Here is an 18,791-nt window from a genome sequence, read left to right on the forward strand (position 1 = left end):
TTTAGCTTCTTCTTCTTCTTTTTTATATTAAAAATTCGGGATTAGAATTTCCCCTTTTTTATATATTTATTTTAAAATGTTCTAAATAGTTGAGATTTAGATTTAGTAGATTTGGAATATATTTTTGTGGTAGTTAGGGATGAAATTAGGGATTTTTTTAGCAATTTTTTAGTTTCACAGTGGCATTTGCTACGCGGTAGCTTGATGTTAATTTTGCACCTATGGCCATCAATTTTCTTGATTTCATCCTAGTGAAAAAGTAAACCACATATAATAGTTTATATAGCCTGCTTAGGTGTCCATGCGTGCATTTGCTAAATCATGGCCAGTCTGATATGTTTTGTTTTTTCTTAATCACTACGAAAAAAGCTATATTTATATTATCAGATGGATCATGTACATTTTATCAATTTCATGTACCCATATCATCATAGAAAACCATCTGGGTTGCGTGTTCTTGCGAACCCCATCAAGATATCTAGATATACATATAGGCAATATATAAACATAAAAGATCTACACTATAGACAGCATATAAGCATAAAAGATCTGCGCACATCTAGTAGCAGAGATAGGAGAGAGTACTAGGCAAATACATCCATCATATTGACCTTTCAAAAGAAACATGATCATCCCTATTTCTTTGTGTATCATTGAAAGAACCAATTCGCCAGCAGGATACCATTTTGTCTAACTGATACATACAAAAAGAAAAGACAAAATTGTACAAAAAAAAATTAGAAAGTAAATGTGCAAATTAGCTAGGGAATGGGAACTCCTCAACATTTAGTACATTGCCCTCTACTATTATATCCATGTGCATTTCTCCCAATATTCTTTGAAGCCCTTTCTTTGAGAGATCATTCGCAAGCTAGTTGTATTCTCTACCTGTGTGCATGATGGAAGGGTTCTCAAGCTGGTCCAAAGATTATCAATTCTCCTTAACCATCCAAGTAGTGTTGATTGATTGATATGTGCATTCCCATTTATGTGATCCATGATAATCTTTGAATCCCCATATATATGAATATCGGGGATATTGAGGAAAAATGTGAACCATAAAATGCCCCATAATGCCATAGCTTCAGCCTTAATATTCATGCCAATTCTGGCATTCCAGTGGATTCTGTATTGTAAATCATTGGACATGGCTATCTAGAAACCACATAGACAAACATTCTTTTGAGCCGCACCGTTCAAAAATCCAATTAGGTACACCATTTGAGGACTTTTCCTCCTCTGGTGTTGTTCTTTGTAGTTGTTCTCATGTACAGGAATCATAGAGTGTACTGATATGGCATTCTCACATACCTAAATGAAATATTCAGCAAAATTCTCAAATATATGATTATTTTGCCATTTCCATATAGCCCAAAAAAATATGGGGGGAATAATCCTCCATGAGGGCTTCCGTTTGCTCCACCACTCCATACAATCTGCGATATTATGAAATTGATTATTAGGAAAACCAAAATGTAATGCCAATTTGTTCCATACCTGGGTTGTGTGGTGAAATTGCACATAAGATGGGTTCGTGCCAATTACGCTTCTGCAAGTTCTCCCAAGTGATACTTTTGTTGTGATATACTAACCAGGAGAACTTAATTATTTTAATAGGAATATTAGTCTTCCAGAAGGTGTATAATATTGGATTTTCCACAAATCGGGCTTGTTGGCATTATGGCACAGGTTTGGAGCTATGGAACAGGTGTTGTCCTTGATGGCAACTCTCTTTGGTAACAGATCTCAGTGTAGGCTTTCAGAATGAAGGAAAAGACATATACGCAAGTTCATCTAGATGAAGTCGCGTATACACGCGGATTAGACATTTCAAAGGCGCGTATGTGTATACACGCACTTTCATGCAAGGAAAAGCGCGTATACGTTGGAGAATTTACTTTTGGTCCATGGTAGTTAGTCCTTGGTATTTGAACATATGGTTTTGGACCATGGTACCTCGTCAGAAGTGTTGATCCCAAGTATTGGGTCCGTGGTATTGGTTTATTATGGTTTTGGACCGTGGTATTGTGGAATGCCTAAACCTATAAAAGAGGAAGGAGATCATGTGGCAAAAGAACATCTGAATTATTATTGAATATCTGATAAAGTGCTAGATCTGGAATACTGCTAATTGGGTTATGATGCAGATATGGATCTGAATGACGGAGGAACCTGAGCGCAAAAGAGAAGGATAAGTTCTATTGATGGATCATAATCTTTAAGCTTGAATGATAGTATCTTTGTATAATTTTGATCTGTTATATGTGGCACTTGCTTGATCTATAGATCTGATAATCTGGGTTAATTAGTGTTTGAATATCTGAAAGAGCGAATTATACTTTATAGATTTGTACGCAGGTCCAGTGAAGCGAAGGCACGTATACACACCGGTTCAGTGAATGAAAACAATGTATACGCAGGTTGTTCCATACGCAGAAGCATATGCACGCAGGTTTCAGGTTATTGAAGTAGCGTATATCTTTTGAGTTGTGATCTAGCTGCTACTGTTTATTGCTGCAGTGTTCTGGGTTCAGATTTGGTGTGGTTACTGTTACTATGATCTGGGTACAGTCATCAGAGAAGTGTTTATTTTGATTCAGTTTTGATTGGTGAAAAGGTGATTGGTTGATGCAGAAATTCTTGATGTTTGATTGATATTATTTGTGGATCCAGTATGAAAATTTATGAAACGTGGTCCCTGAAAGAAAGAGAAGGTTGTAGCCTTCTATAGGCCAGCACCTACGTACTAGTATCTTGGCTAGTGCAAGAGCTAAGGGGGTTGTAGCTCCCTTCCAGGAGAAGCTGGAGAACGAGAGAGGGTTGTAGCTCTCTGCAGGTTGCAGCCTGCATACTGGTAAAGGACTGCACCAGTACGTTGTAAAAGAAGTTTCTAATTTAAAGGAAGATAGAGAAGAATTGCAGCAGGTGGTTTTCACCCACATTGGGTTTCCACCTTATATCTTGTGTTCTTGTGTGCGATTGTCTTTCTGCTCTGTTTTACTACTACTAGTTACTGGTTAATTGATTCTGAAAGCAGAGATTAACAATCAACATCAGAAAGATAAAGTAAATTAAAAGTTTGCCTTGTATACGCTGGTTTCCTTCTGCAAAGTCGCGTATATACACGGGTTTAATTAACTGAAGTAGCGTATATCATTTGATTTTGAAAAAGGAATATTTGACTTGATAATACTGATTCACCCCCCCCCCCCCCCTCTCAGTATTATTTCCAACAGGGCTCCCCTTCCGCAAAGAGAAATATATATATCAGCAACCATAATACTTTCGGCTTTCATTTTCCTTGACCAAACCAAACTGTCACTTTGTTCCTCTCAACATATGCCTAAAGCTTTCAAGCCAACACAAATTTGGTTCCATTCCACCACCAATTGTCTAGCGAGCCCCAGTTCTTATGCAGTTTTCCAAACAGGGGACCGGTCCCGCCATGTGGAGATTAATTGATTCCAGAAGTATACCCCCTTCCCACAAAAACACCCAGTGAGTAACTTAGATATGCTGCACTCCCTGCCAACTCCCAAAATATGATCCATCCCAATGAGAATTGTGTGGCTCAACCCCATAGTCTATGCCAGAGATTGTAAGAATATTTTAGCAACCTTTTGAAAGCTATGCCATATAGCAGAACCATGCAGGATGCCAATGCAGTCCTTGCTATACCAGAAATGAAATTCATGGTCCTTTAAGTATTTATGTCTAATCACCCTATTCCATATGCCAGATCCAAATATACCCCACCATAAGGATTTAATCAACAACGAACAAACAAAAAGCCGAAGGTTCATAATACCCCAGCCTCGCATTCTTTTTGGGCAAGAAATGTGGGACATTTTTTCCAAGTGATATTTATGTTATCCATTGCAACTTGCCCAAATGAAATTTGCAATAATGCGATTAATGTTATTAATGGTGGCTTGTGGGAAATTAAATAGGTGAGCCTAGTATACCCCCAATTGGGTAAGTACGGCTTGTGTGAGGATAGTTCACCCACCAAGGGACAAGCACCGATATTCCCACCCAGAAATTCTTTTGTAGAAATGGTCTACCAACCATTGCCAATTGATATTTTTGTAACAAAATGGTTTAATGTGATATCCAAGGTACTTCATTCCAGATTGCATCAGCTCCGCCTCAATTCCAAATAGGTTTTTTATATAGTCAATGACCTCCATATTGCTCATATCATGATATACAATAGAATTTTGTAAATTCATATATAAACCAGTAGCTTTAGAAATATTTTAAAAAACGTGAAAAAGAGTTAGCCATGCAAGGAAATTCAACATACTGATGATGAGCACATCATCGACAGAAAAACCATGTGATATCTTGATGTTGTTCCATATGACCAGTTCCTGGAACTGGTCATCCATCACCGCTTTTTTTATTTGCAAGCTCAGTCCATCCATAGCCGAGGTAAAGAGGAGAGGAGATAGTGAGTAGCCATGTCTCAATCCCCTACCAACCCTAAATAAACATGTAGGATATCCATTGATAATCACTGCATAATTTATATTCATGACACAAGCCATAATCCAAGCCATGCTTCTGGGCTGCAAACCAATCTTCTGCAGAACCAGTCTAAGGTATCCAAAATCTAAAAAGTCATAAGCCTTCTGAAGATCCACCTTCATAATGGAAGCATTTAAGTGCTTAGAATGAATCGAATGCATACGTTCTTGTTCAGGTTAAATGAAGCAAGACAATGTAGACCTCATCCGACTGGCAATAGTTTTTGAGATTATCTTATAAATAAGATTGCATAAAGATATGGGCCTGAAGTAAGAGAAAATAGTAGAACGTTTCCACTTCGGGATGAGAGCAATATACGTTGAGTTTATATTCAAGTGGATGTTCCCCATGATCCTTGAATCCTCCAACATGTCCACGAGGTCTCTTTTAAATATGTCAAAAAAGTGTGTGAATATTTCTACAGACCATCCGTCCGGACCCAGGCTCTTGTCCCCCTTAAAGGATTTTAAAACCTTCAGGAGCTCCTCTTCAGAGACCTCTTGAAATATATTTTCATTACCATCATCATCGAACATAGTGGGATATAGGTCCATAGCCCATAAAATGCCCCCCACATCTGCCCCCTCCTTACGTTCATATGCATTTTGAAAATGTGATACAACAACACTACTTATATCCTCCTACCACTAAAAGCATTGACCATCATCGTCATAAATTTCCCAAATGGAATTTATTTTGCGCCTATGATTTGCATACTGATGAAAGAATTTTGTGTTTTTGTCCCCCTTTTTAATCCATAGAGCCCTACTCTTCAGGCACCATGTGGACTCATAAACATAAATTATTCCCTTCTTTTTGAACTCTAATTCCTGGATACGAGTCCTGATATCAGCTGGTAGATCATCAAAAACCATCCAGGGCTGTAATGCATGCAGTTCTTGTTGAATGTCAAATATTTCTTTATCCAGGTCTTTAGCCTTCTGTTTCTACCATGTTTTAACTTCCCTTCGAAGTATATCCAGCTTATCCAAAATGTGAACCATAGGGGAAATCCCCAGTACATGTTCCCGGGTCCATATCTTGTGCACTAATGAATTAAAATCCTGATCATCCAACCATGTACAGTTGAATTTGAATGGCATCTTGTGTCTAAAATCCTTCATTCACCATTGCAAAGTAATGGGCCGGTGATCAGAGAGATGGTTATTAATTACCCCAGCATGAACATTGCCAAGACGCTCCACCAAACGCTCATGTAATACAAACCAATCCAACCTCTTTGCAACATATGCCATACCCGCTCTACCATTATCCGAAATGGGAACCATCTTCTGAGGACATATATCAACTAAGTTGTGGTCAATAATCGCTTCACGAATCAAACCCGTCGGTGGGACGATTTTCCTGGAACCACCCCATACTTCATCCAAACCAACAATGCAATTAAAGTCCCCTGCAATGATAAGAGAAGTTATCTCCATAATCCCAGATGAAATCAACTTCTCCCAGAAAACCACCCTATTCCTATAGGCACCATATAAATTCAAGATGTGGTTACGATCCTTAAGACCACATATATGTCCTTCTAGTAAGATCCCAACAAAACAAGAGAAAGCCTTGGCCCGAACCCAACGAGGATCCCATAATGCCATAAGTCCTCCAGATAAACTAGCAACAGCCATGGTGATGACATGCCAATCCGGAAACATTTTCCGGAAATATATAATAACATGTGAGATAAAATGCATAGTTTCCTGAAGGAGAATAATGCAAGGATGTACAAAGAGAAAAAGGTGTTTGAGAGCCAGGAACCTTGAGGCGGTCCCCAATCCCCGAATAATAAGTGATAAGATGGAAGTCATGACAAACCCTATGCAAGAATTCGTGCTCCAAGGGCCTGAGAAGTAGGTACATCAGCAATAGGAACATCAATTAAAAAAAGGTCAATGGGGGTGTTAAAAGGATTTTGTCTCACCCAATTCAAAAAATGGCGGCTGCCATAGTTATGATTATGGCAGACTGTAATATTACCAGCTAAGGTGGGACTAATATGTGGAGAAGAAGACCCAGATGATTTATGAATAGTGAGAGTGCGCAAGTCCAGAGTTTTCCTCTAAAGGAGAAAATCCAATTCATTACCCACGGAGTTGGTAGGGGAGGCCAGTGGCGAGTTAGGTGAAGTACTACTATTCCAATGCCCTTGAGATCGATTAGGAATATGTAAGGGTAACAGAGCAGGTATGTATGTGATATGTGATGTACAGGGTACATCATGAGGCGAAAAAAGGTTGGGGATGTCATGATAGGGAGGAGTGATTCCCGGAGGGGGGGATTGAATGTTCTAGCTTGGATAGTTACTGAGAAGTAAGACAGAATTTACAAAAGACAAAGGAGATGACAGAATGGTGATGGGCGAAAAGCCATATTTCGAGGAATCATGAACATGTTGATAGAAAGTATGAGATTCACGAAAAATACCTGATTTACATCGAGAGACCATGCCTTGATAGCGTGCAGCACCATATTGAGGCTTCGTCGGCGCACCCATACAGTTCCAACCATGATATCCACCACCGAGATAGTGAGGACAGTGAGCCAGAATATGGCTAATATGAGGACAATATGAAAATCGAAATGGTACCCCCTAGTAATCCAGTCGTTGAGTTAATCGAGTCTCCCCCCAATGTAATGTAATGAGATCAGGAAAGCCTCCCTGATTTTCATTCTTAATTAAGATCCACACGACTCATTTATCAAGTGCCCCCAAACACTGGGGATCCACATAAACAAATTTCCAGATAGCATTTCCAATGTCCATCAGGGCCTGCTTTGTCCAAAGCTTAATTGGAAAACCAGACAATTTCACCCAAATGAGCTTATTCTATGGAGCGTTGTTCAGAGAATTAAAGCCAAGAAACCACGAATGTAATTCTAAGAAACTATGACCATCAATCCATGGAATTGCTTTGATTTTCTGCAAATCATCTTGGCTAAGAAAATGAAAACTATACCATCCCCGAAGCAACCACAAAATAGTCGACATATATCCCAATAGAGATTTCCACTTCTTATCCACCTAGATTCTCATTTGTAAATCACTGCACTCCGAAAAATTCCACCGACCAATAAGGGCACGTTTCTGCAAACTGGTAATATGGTCATTCAATTTCTCAATGTCGAAAACCAGAGTGGGTGGCAGGGAGGAAGTCTTAATAGAATGAACCTGATGCCTGGATCATCGTTCGTTTCCTACATGGGCACCACCCCACAGATCCAGGGACGCATGATCACCATATGACATGGAAACATCTCCTAAAATAGCGTGCCAAGCATCCAGTGACTGTATGCCGCTCTGATGCCCCCTGCCAGAAGCAAGTTTCTTATGTGACTCAACCTCCATGGTGGCCTTAATCAAAGCCTCCTGGGTTGACGTGTCCGAGTCGAGTACGTCCATACCCCCCGAACCAAAAAAATACCACACAGATATGACAGGCGCAAATAATCTATGTCAGAGATTGTGGATAATGACAGTAGGTAGATAGGCACATTAATGAGGAAAAAACCAGAAATACCCGCCCAAGCGCGAGACTGACAAATACACAGGCCTCTAGGTAAGGAAACATATAAGGAATAAAGTCCACTTCAAGGAAACTCCGACATTACAACTTCCAAAATAAGATAAAAAGGAGTTGTCATATTACAATAATATATTGTCAGACATGGGGTGAGATCGAGAAGCCCAATTCACATGGATTACAGTCCAGATTGCAGGTGGATCAATATGGCATGATCCAAGATCATAAATAGGAGATATAACCACCTACCACCCTGAGATATAATTATATCATCGATATATACCGGAATCCGGCACCGGAAGAACGTTGAAAACTAGAGCCGAGTTGCAGAGAGAATAATGGAGGTGGTGAAACAGGTGGAAATGCCTAAAAATCCCCCAAACCTCAGACAAAAGGAAGAAAGGGAACTAAATACTGTCACAACAACAACAATAGTAACAACCCATACATGACAACGAGATATTGCACATATGGAAACCAAAATATTTACATGGCCGATAAATAATGAAAGAGTTAAGACACTTGCGACATAGAAAATGGAAACTAAATGAATACAGATTGGAGTTCTCCCCGAAATTTTTTGGCAGATAGTAGCTTATGAAAGATTCGGATCCTCTATCCATTAGAGCGCCTAGGTGGAGGAGTACAATTAGCAGCGTATATACGGTATAGGATGAAAATGGCTATGACAAATAACATCACATTATGAAATAATTCCAACCATATAATGATGATATAGAACCTAAGATGCATACCCGGATGACAAGGCCAAGAAACAGAGCAGAAGGAAAGGGAGAGTCAAAACAACATAAATCCACACATAATACAGATACATTCCAAGCATATAAGAGCCACATAAGGCCATACGAGCTCAAAATTGGTCAATATATCCTGCCATGGAAACTGGTAAGACAATCCCAGCTCATCTCCAGTGATTCAGCGCTCACCAAAAAGTTCAGTTATGGTGGAATTCTGCGTGTTGACCATTTCTCCAAATGCGATTAGCGACTAATCACGATGATGAGTTACTTGTCATAGGTTTGATTTAATTCTCTGATAAGTGTTCCTATATTGGAATCAATCTCTAATTCATCTCTAAGCATTTTTGTGATTTGAATTTTATTTAAAAAAATTTTGGATAGATCGTTGAGTGTTGAGATTTATTTTAAACTATAATCTTATGTATTTTATATTTTTAGAAAATTAAGAAAATCTTATTTATTTTATTTTTTTAGAAAATTTGAAAAATATAATATAAATGTCTTTTAGTTTCATTTCTCTCTTTTCATTCATTTTTAGTTTATTTGGTTCACCATTTCAATCCATTTCCTTCAACATAATATGCTAATTACTAAGTGACATGGTGAGAAATTTATATTGGAGCGAGTTCTTCGTCGAAAGCCACCATTGAAATTAAAAGAATTGAAGAAAGACATTCCACCTTATTTCCTCTAATGGATCACTGCTCATATCAAGGATATGATTTTGCATTGCTACATTTTTGTTGTATTCCACAACCATCTATTACTTCACCTCGCCCGACATGGTTGGATGGGAACCATGGTTTGGTTATTGGACAACCTAGGGTACATTCTGATTGGGATATGGGTTATTGCATATGAATGAAGGAATCATGCCTTCAGTGACTATTTGGTGGATTATATAGTGGCGATTATACTACATTCTGTTGGAAAATGTAATTCCTACTTGTCTCAGTTGTGATTCTTTTTATGTAAAGGAGTCTATTCCTATTAGTTAGGAGTTGTTTCCTAAATTGGTGTGTGGTTGAGATATTTCCTAAACCAAGTGATTGTGTGTCCAAGATAGTTTCCCTATCGTAAGACAACACTTCATATATTTATTTGTAACATTATTTGATTAATGTGAATATAGATTTCCTTATGGAAATTTAACATGGTATCAAAGTCCGTAAGGGCCTAGACCTGAGCTCCTCTAGGTTGAGGGAAATAAGAGAAAGTATATTTGTATTGTTTTAGTTTTTGTTTGTCCATAAGATTATTAAAGTTCTTGAGAAGCTGATTCGAGAAAAATCAAGTTGAGTAGGGTATGACAGTGACCTGACACCCTGTTTGGTGTGTGTTGTGGGGTGTCTAAAGGTCACTCTAGGGATCAGTTTTTCAAATTGGTGAAGCCGAGTAGTAAAGAGATGCATGAGGTCGAGTTGTTGGAGGTTTCAATGCTGGATCTAAGAGCTATAGAGTGGTTAGGTCCATCAACACTACTATGTGGCTTTTAGATCTGTGGCTGGTTATGCGGGACTGGTGCGTTGTTCATCTAACGTGGAACAAAGTGCCCATAGAATTGAAATCCTTATGTTGCGACAAGTGAGCATTGAGCATCGTGGAGTGGTGAGCGTGGAGGTCGAGCTGCTATGAATGTGAAGCAAAGGGAGTTTTTCTTCTCGACGCCAACGTGCTCGTTTGTTAGTCCAAAGGAATCGGGCAGGCGTGTTATATTGGTGGAAACTCGTTTTAGCAGTGCTCATTGTACCTCTTGATCGAAGTGGCAGCGTGGTTCCCTGTTTATTTTAAATTGGTGGCATAAGAATTTCTATTGAGATTCATTTTAAATTGGTGGAGAGGTAATAGCCCAAATGACTATCGTAGAATTTTTGTAAGATTTTTGAGATACACAGATCTAGATCTGCAAAACAATAAACAAGCTTGCAAGAGAAGGAAGGAAGCGAGCAAGAATTGAGAAAAGAATAAAAATTGATTCTACAATATTAGTTTTAGAATAAATACATAAAAGCAACTAAGTTAAGCTTAGTTGTACATGCAATAACTAAAGCTAACTAAAGCTAAGTGTGCTTTATCTTATGTTAATGTGTACATTTGCCACATGCAAGCAATAAGTTAACTGGAGCTAATCTAGGTGCATGTACACCAACACAACTAGTCTAAGTGCATGTACACCAACACCCCCCCTTAAGCATAACTTAGGTGAGTGTGATGCAAAATGAATGAGTCCCGGCAACACGGCCATTTTAGGTACCCATATATAATGCATAAAAAGGAGGAAAGAGGGAAAACCTAGTGGGAAGAAAACCCCCCCTCAAAATATAATGCAAAAGTAGAGAAAAGACAACTGCTAGGCAGTCGTGTCCTTCACCCTAAGACGATCTCGCAGGAATCGAAACTTCTGCTCAGTGAAAGTCTTGGTGAAGATGTCAGCAATCTGCTTGGAACTAGGACAATACTGAAGATCGATGATCCCATCATGAATGAGTTTTCTAATGAAGTGCATGTGGATCTCGATGTGTTTGGTACGCTGCCGCTGCACTGGATCTCTGCAAAACTTTAGCGTACTTTGATTATCGCACCAGATGACAGTTGGATGATGGACACTAATCCCAAGCTCAGATAGGAAATGTTGTAGCCAAATTGCCTGAATAGTGGCATTGACTGCTCCTCTATACTCGGCCTCTGCTAATGATAAAGCAATGGCAGCCTGCTTCTTACTTGACCAACAAATTGGGACGGATCCCAAACTAAGTACATAACCGGAAGTAGACTTGCGATCAATGGTGTTGCCAGCCCAGTCTGAATCTGTGAACCCGATGAGATTCAAAGAACAATTGGCTACATAATGAATCCCATAGGTGATTGTACCCTGGACATATCGAAGGATGCGCTTTGCAGCATTCCAGTGTAACTCATGTGGCTCCTGCATGTATCTGGAAACTGCTCCGACAGCATAGGAGAGATCAGGACGGGAGTGAGTGAGATAAAGAAGACTTCCCACAAGCTGGCGATACAATGTGCAATCAACCAATGGTGTGTCTTTGCCATTCTCAAGCTTTATCCCTGATAAGAAAGGTGTGGCTGCTGGCTTGCAATCATTGATGTGAAATCGTGCCAAAAGATCTCTGGCATATTTTGGTTGAGAAATGGTAATGCCAGAATCACGCTGATGGATCTCTAGTCCAAGGAAGAAATTTAGCAAGCCCATGTCTGTCATAGAAAACCACTTATGCAATGCAGTTTTGATGTTAGTAATGATAGAAGTTGAACTACCCGTTATCAAAAGATCATCTACGTAGAGTACTATGATGAACAAGGAGTCAATTTTCTTCAGAAAATAAACATTGGAATCAGATTTGCAGCGTACAAAATTTTGAGATAACAAATAAGAATCCATCTTTGCGTACCATGCTCTAGGTGCCTACTTGAGGCCATAGAGAGACTTCTTTAGTTTGCGTACCAGAGATGAATTCTGCATGTATCCCGGTGGCTGCTCCATGTAGATTTTCTCCTCGAGATCACCATGAAGAAAGGCATTCTTCACATCCATATGATGCACCTCCCATCCTCTTGCTGCTGCAATGGAGAGAGCTAGCCGAATGGAATCCATTTTTGCCACTGGAGCAAAAGTCTCATCATAGTCAACACCATGTACTTGTTGAAAACCTTTTGCTACAAATCGTGCCTTATATCGACTAACTTGGCCATTTGATGCTTTCTTGGTCCGGTAAACCCACTTGCAGCTCACAAGTTTGCGTTTTGAAGGTAGCGGAACCAAATCCCAAGTCTAGTTCTCAATGAGAGAGTTATATTCCTCATCCATGGCGGCTTCCCATTCAGGATGCCCATTTGCTTCTGCATAAGTTTGTGGATCAGATCCATGCATCATATAAGCATGCATGGGCATGGATGGCTCCATAGCTAAGAGTGCTTGCGAATCTTCCTCAAACAGAGGGATAGAGGCAGGATCATCAAGGATATCACTCATGCTGCGCCATTTTTGTGTTGAAGGTGGTCAAGAATCTTCCGAACTACATGCAGAAGTATGATCTCGATGTTCAACAACTGGTGGTCTAACAGGGGTCACAGGAAAAGACTCATCTTCATCAGAATGCTGGTCTGAAGTTTCATCTGCATACTCATCAATGAGTGGTGATGAAAATTTGGTAACAAGTTCATCTACTGGTGCATGAGAAATATCTTCGTCAAACTTTACACTCCTTTCAATAAAGAGCTCTTTAGTGTGGATATCAAGCAATCTGTACCCTTTGACTTCATCAGAATATCCAACAAACATGCATGCTTTGCTTTGAGGCTCCAAAGCCTTTCTCTTCTCTAGAGGAATGCGGGCCCATGCTCGAGATCCAAAAATGCGGAAATGACTAACTTCAGGTTGCATGCCAGTCCAAGCCTCAAAAGGTGTTTTTCCAGTAACAGATTTATGAGGAGATCTGTTCTAGATGTATGAGGCACAATTAATAGCTTCGGCCCACAATTTTGACGGAAGAGATCTTGCATGCAACATGCAATTAGCCATCTCTTTCAAAGATCGATTTTTCCTTTCAGCCACGCCATTTTGCTGTGGAGTGTAAGGAACTGTATGCTGCAACTGTATGCCTGCTTCATCACAAAGATTCTTGATATCTTTGTTGACATATTCCGTCCCATTATCTGTGCGGAGTATTTTGATGTGTTTTCCAGACTGATTTTCCGCATGTGCTTTGAAAATCTTTAGATGTTGAAAAACTTCAGACTTGAGTTTCAAGAAGTAAACCCAAGTGAATCTCGTGTAATCATCTATAAATGACAACACATATCTTGCTTTGCTCATTGAAAGCACCGGAAATGGACCCATGAGATCACTGTGTACAAGTTCCAAAGGTGAAGAGGCTCTCCATGCATGCCCCTTCTCGAATTTTTCTTGTGGATGCTTTCCAAGAGCACATCCATTACAAACACCATCTGAAAATTCAATGGTTGGCAATCCTTTGACCATCCCTTGCTTACTAAGCTGTTGCATATATTTGAAATTCAAGTGCCCAAATCTCTCGTGCCAAATCCTACTTTCTTCATTTGCATGCGTAAGTAGCAAAATAGAATCTGATTGAGGAACAAAATCAGAAAATTTATACAGACGAGATTGATCATTTACCTTGCCAGATGCAATCTTCAAATTGGTTTGCATGTCATAAATGCTCACGGAATCTGGGGTAAATTCCACTTTCCTTCCGCTGCCTGTGTGTGTCATCTGATACACTGAGAGAAGATTCACAGAAAGCCTTGGAATACGCAAGACATTTTCAAAACTTCCATCTTCGAATTGCACTCTTCCTTGTCCAGTTGCTGCAACTGCAGAATTATCCCCCATGAGAATGGGAGGACCTGAGTATGCATGTAGAGAAGAAAAGGATTCCTTTGAAGAAGCCATATGATGTGAAGCTCCTGAATCGATGATCCATTCTTGTGGTGCAGAATGAAGAGCAATCAAAGCATGTCTGTTACCTCTTGGATCTGGTGCTTTTTCCCCAGACTTCTTCTTAGCATTCTCAGGAATTTGGTCTCCAAGATTGTGTTGCTGGAGTGTCTGCACCATAAGATCTATAGTCTTCTTCATGCATGCAGATTCAGGATGAAAACCACGGTGGCAATAATTGCACATTGATTGCCCTTTCGATCCTTTCCTTTCCTTTGAGCCAGATGATCCATCAGGGGGTTTGGGATGTCCTCCCTTTCTTGGATCATGATCCTTCTTCCCTTTTCCTTTCTGATGGTCTTTGGAATTTGCCTTTCCTTTTGCATGCACAGTAAGTGCATGCGCTTTGGAATTTTTAAGTGTGCCCATTTTGATGAGCTTATCTTGATCATGCATCAAAGACTGAATAAAAGAATCCAGTGAGGGCATCTTCCAAGCTGCACCAGTTGTAGATCTGACTGTGTGGAATGTAGAGACGAATACTGCATACTCTGGACCAAGTTTTGATAAAATGGAAAGAATCAACTGATTTTCTTGCTTGGATTTTTCGATCCCGCATCCTTTCAGCTGAACCAACAAGGCTTTATACCTTGTGAAAAAATCTTGAATGTTCTCAAAGTTTCTCGGATCTAATGAGTTTAACTCATTTTCGAGAATGTGACCTTGTATTTCATCCTGTTTTCCAAACAATCCTTCCAAAATTTTCCATACTTCATTTGGAGTTGAACATGATTCAACATGAAATAGCAGTTCCGGAGAAATAGATAAACATAGGATGCCGAAGGCCTCGTCCATGCGATTGAAATATCTTGTTTTCTCCATTGCCGATGTTGGTTCAACTTCTGTTTCCATGGTTATTCGAAATAAGCCTCTACTTCTGAGATGAAGTTGAATCTTTGGCTTCCATTCGAAATAATTATATAGAGTGAGAATTGCCGATTGTGGAAACTCCAATTTAGACTCCATTCTTTGTTGTTGCTTCAATCTTTTGAACCTGCAAATAAAATTGCTTGTGCACTGATTACAAATCCCTGTGCTCTGATACCATGTAAGATTTTTGAGATACACAGATCTAGATCTGCAAAACAATAAACAAGCTTGCAAGAGAAGGAAGGAAGCGAGCAAGAATTGAGAATGGAATAAAAATTGATTCTACAATATTAGTTTTAGAATAAATACATAAAATCAACTACGTTAAGTTTAGTTGTACATGCAATAACTAAAGCTAAGTGTGCTTTATCTTATGTTAATGTGTACATGTGCCACATGCAAGCAATAAGTTAACTGGAGCTAATCTAGGTGCATGTACACCAACACAGCTAGTCTAAGTGCATGTACACCAACAATTTTTGGCCACCCACAAGGCATCTGCTTGTAGAACTGCTTGCTCTAGCTTAGCAGAGGATTCATGGTGCTCCGTTGGGGTTTTATTTTCCCTGTTTTGGTTCAGCGGATCTTGCTTTCTTTCACCAGTCAAACATCGCTAGTGGTTTTTCCACCTCGAGAAAAAAGCGAAAACGTGAGATTTGGGTGGACAGTTCAGTGCTATTTGCATAGACAGTTCAGGATCGAGTGATATATTTCTTTTGTTCGAAGCAAAATTCTTGTGTTGTGTGTTAATTTTCCCACTGAGCAACTTAATTTTTTTCTTTTTGGTCTTGCATCTGTTGCTGTTGTGGTTGCAATGAAGAATGTTGTACCTGTTCCTGCTGTTGAAATGGGGAATCTTGCATCACATGCTAAGGAGAAAACGACCAAGCTGAGGGACAATGGTGTGTCGAAATTGATGGTGGATCGGGTTGTGCTGTATTGGCACCAAAGAAGCTTGTGATCTAACTTCTTGTTGTTGAATAACATTCTTGTCTATCTGCTAAAACTAAGACAATGTTTGTTGCAGAAATTGTGCTCTATTACTAGTTTGTAATTGAATTTTTCGTTTTCCTTCATTTTGCTATGAGCCCATGGAGAGCCCATGGCTGGCTGTTTTTTTTGTGACATAAATTCTAACGGAGAAGGGCTCAACTTTTGTGACCATCAAAAAAGGTAAGGTGTTATTGACAGAACCAGGTTGAGGTAGAGGTTAAATTGACTAAGTCGAGGCAGTGATTTACAAGGAGAAAATTATAGTCCCCATTTAATGAGGCTTGGTCCTAGTAAAAGCACCCAGATGCTCCACGTACCTGATTTATGTTATTATATCAAGCCAATAAAGTTCTTTGCTTATGTTTATTACCCATTGTTTCAAGAAATCAAATTCACCATCAAAGAAAAGGTAATTTTCAACTCTTTGAGTTTGTACAAGATACATATTGAGTCTGGTCAACTCAATATGAGTGTGATTTTCTTAGAATTGACTACTCTAACAATTATCTCATAAAGAGAAACTTGAAGATTGAATGAAGATGCCCATGGTGAATAATGAAGATAAAGAGATTTCATGAAAGCATTAACATATATTTGTTGTAGTAATTGAAGTTAAGGGATGATGAACAACAAAGTGAAAGTTTGTGTGAATTAGTGTGAGTCTGTGGAACAGGCTCATGGTGTATTAAGAGTCACATACATTTACTAGTAAGCAAGTCTAGCATGTTTTGTAGTGGTATTTGTAAATGTATGTACCTGATAACTCCAAAAGTTGGAGTGTGTTATGTAAGTCTGATAAGGCATGTGTACCCCCATAAAGTTCGTGGTAATCTTAAAAGCACTTTGTATCTGTAGTGTTGGTTTGTAACCACGTGCGAGAGTGAAGTGGACAAGGATTCCTATAGGCATGGTTTAGGGTCAGTCGACAAAACCATTGGCACGGTTGAGGGTAAGCCAAGAAAACCCTATGCTTCGTTAAGTCGGGTCTGTGGTGAGCCTCCGTGGCTGAATTGAGTGCCTTGGTGGCAGAGTTGAGCCTTTGTGGATGTGTTGAGACTTCGTGGATGACTTGAGTGCCTTGGTGGCAGAGTTGAGCCTTGGTGGTTGTGTTGAGCCTTGATGGCTGTGTTGGGCTTTGGTGGCTGAATTGAGCCTTGTTGGCTGGGAGCCCTTGTTGGCATGGTTGAGGGTAATCTGATAAAACCCAGAGCATGGTTATGGGTAATCCGATAAAACCCATGATGATGATGGAGGGGAATTTGTAGGTACATGTACATGTATGCAGTTATAATGGTTAACAGAAACATGTATGTGAAGGGCATCCTAGTAGATTGGTGGTTGCAGCGGTTGGAAACCATGCATTCCGATGGATGTTTTATCCTTTATATGGATATCGAGATTTCTTTTTGGTTTGACCACAACTAGACTTTGCAAATTAATATCGCGACAAGTAGTCATTAAGGGGGTGTTTTGGAAACTGTAATTCCTACTTGTCTCAGTTGTGATTCTTGCTATGTAAAGGAGTATGTTCCTATTAGTTAGGAGTTATTTCCTAGATTGGTGTGTGGTTGAGATATTATTTCAACCAAGTGATTGTGTGTCCAAGATAGTTTCCCTATCTTGAGACAACACTTCATATATTTATTTGTAACATTATTTGATTAATGTGAATATAGATTTCCTTATGGAAATTTAACACATTCATTCCTTTTTATCCATATTCCCCAATTTATAACAAACAAGGAAGATTTCAGACATTGGTTAGTGACATCGTCTTATTCAGAGTGGTTTATACTTTCTACCTCCTGTCTTTTTCTTATGGATTTTCTTTGATGATAAAAGTGTATGCCATTCCCCTATTGATTGTGAATGCATTCCTGTTGCTGATCATTTCCACTATGACGAATCAAAGTGGAAATGGGTGAGTGGTGCACTCTCAACAGTTGATAGGGATCACATAATGTTGACTCATGTATTGCATCACATAACATACACCCATGTGACTCATCATCCATTCTCCATAATTCCTCATTACCATGCCATGAACACCCATGTGAATCATAATTCGTTCTCCATAATTCCTCATTACCATTTCATGAACACTCATGTGACTCATCATCTGTTCTCCATAATTCCTCATTACGATGCCACGAAAGCCACTAAGGATATTAAACTGATTCTGGGAAACTATTACTATTATGACAATATGCTTGTCTATAACACCTTATGGTGGGACTTTAGAGAATGTGTGTCCCCTAAAAAAGTGGGATCCTGTGGTATAGAAGCAAGTTTACATATCTAGATGGACCATGAAAATATGCTTGTCTATAACACTTTATGATGGGATTTTAGAGAATGTGTGTATGTAGAGGCTAACTCCCCTAGAAAAAGTGGGATCTTGTGGTATTGAAGAAAGTCTACATATTCAGATGGACTATGAAAATATTCCTGTTTATAACACCTTATGGTGGGAGTTTGGTGGGAGTTTAGAGAATGTGTCTATGTTGAGGTTAAATCCCTTGGAAAAAGTAGGATCTTCTGGTTCTTGTGTTATAGAAGCATGTTTACATATTCAAATGAATGATGACAATATGCCTATCTATAACATCTTATAATGTGAGATTA

At 39.3% G+C, this 18,791-nt stretch overlaps 1 protein-coding gene across 1 annotated transcript; it reads right to left on the reverse strand.

The window, feature by feature from the left end:
* Positions 1-5,654: 5,654 nt before the first annotated feature.
* Positions 5,655-6,173, reverse strand: LOC149239104 (uncharacterized). The gene has a single exon (XM_089369756.1). It carries the CDS (start codon positions 6,171-6,173, stop codon positions 5,655-5,657), a length of 519 nt encoding a protein of 172 aa, XP_089225882.1.
* Between the last annotated feature and the right edge of the window lie 12,618 nt (positions 6,174-18,791).

This window comes from Pinus tabuliformis, chromosome 8 (genome assembly GCF_031772625.1).
Source record: "Pinus tabuliformis cultivar Carrire ecotype Pingquan chromosome 8, CPIR1, whole genome shotgun sequence".
Taxonomy (NCBI): domain Eukaryota; kingdom Viridiplantae; phylum Streptophyta; class Pinopsida; order Pinales; family Pinaceae; genus Pinus; species Pinus tabuliformis.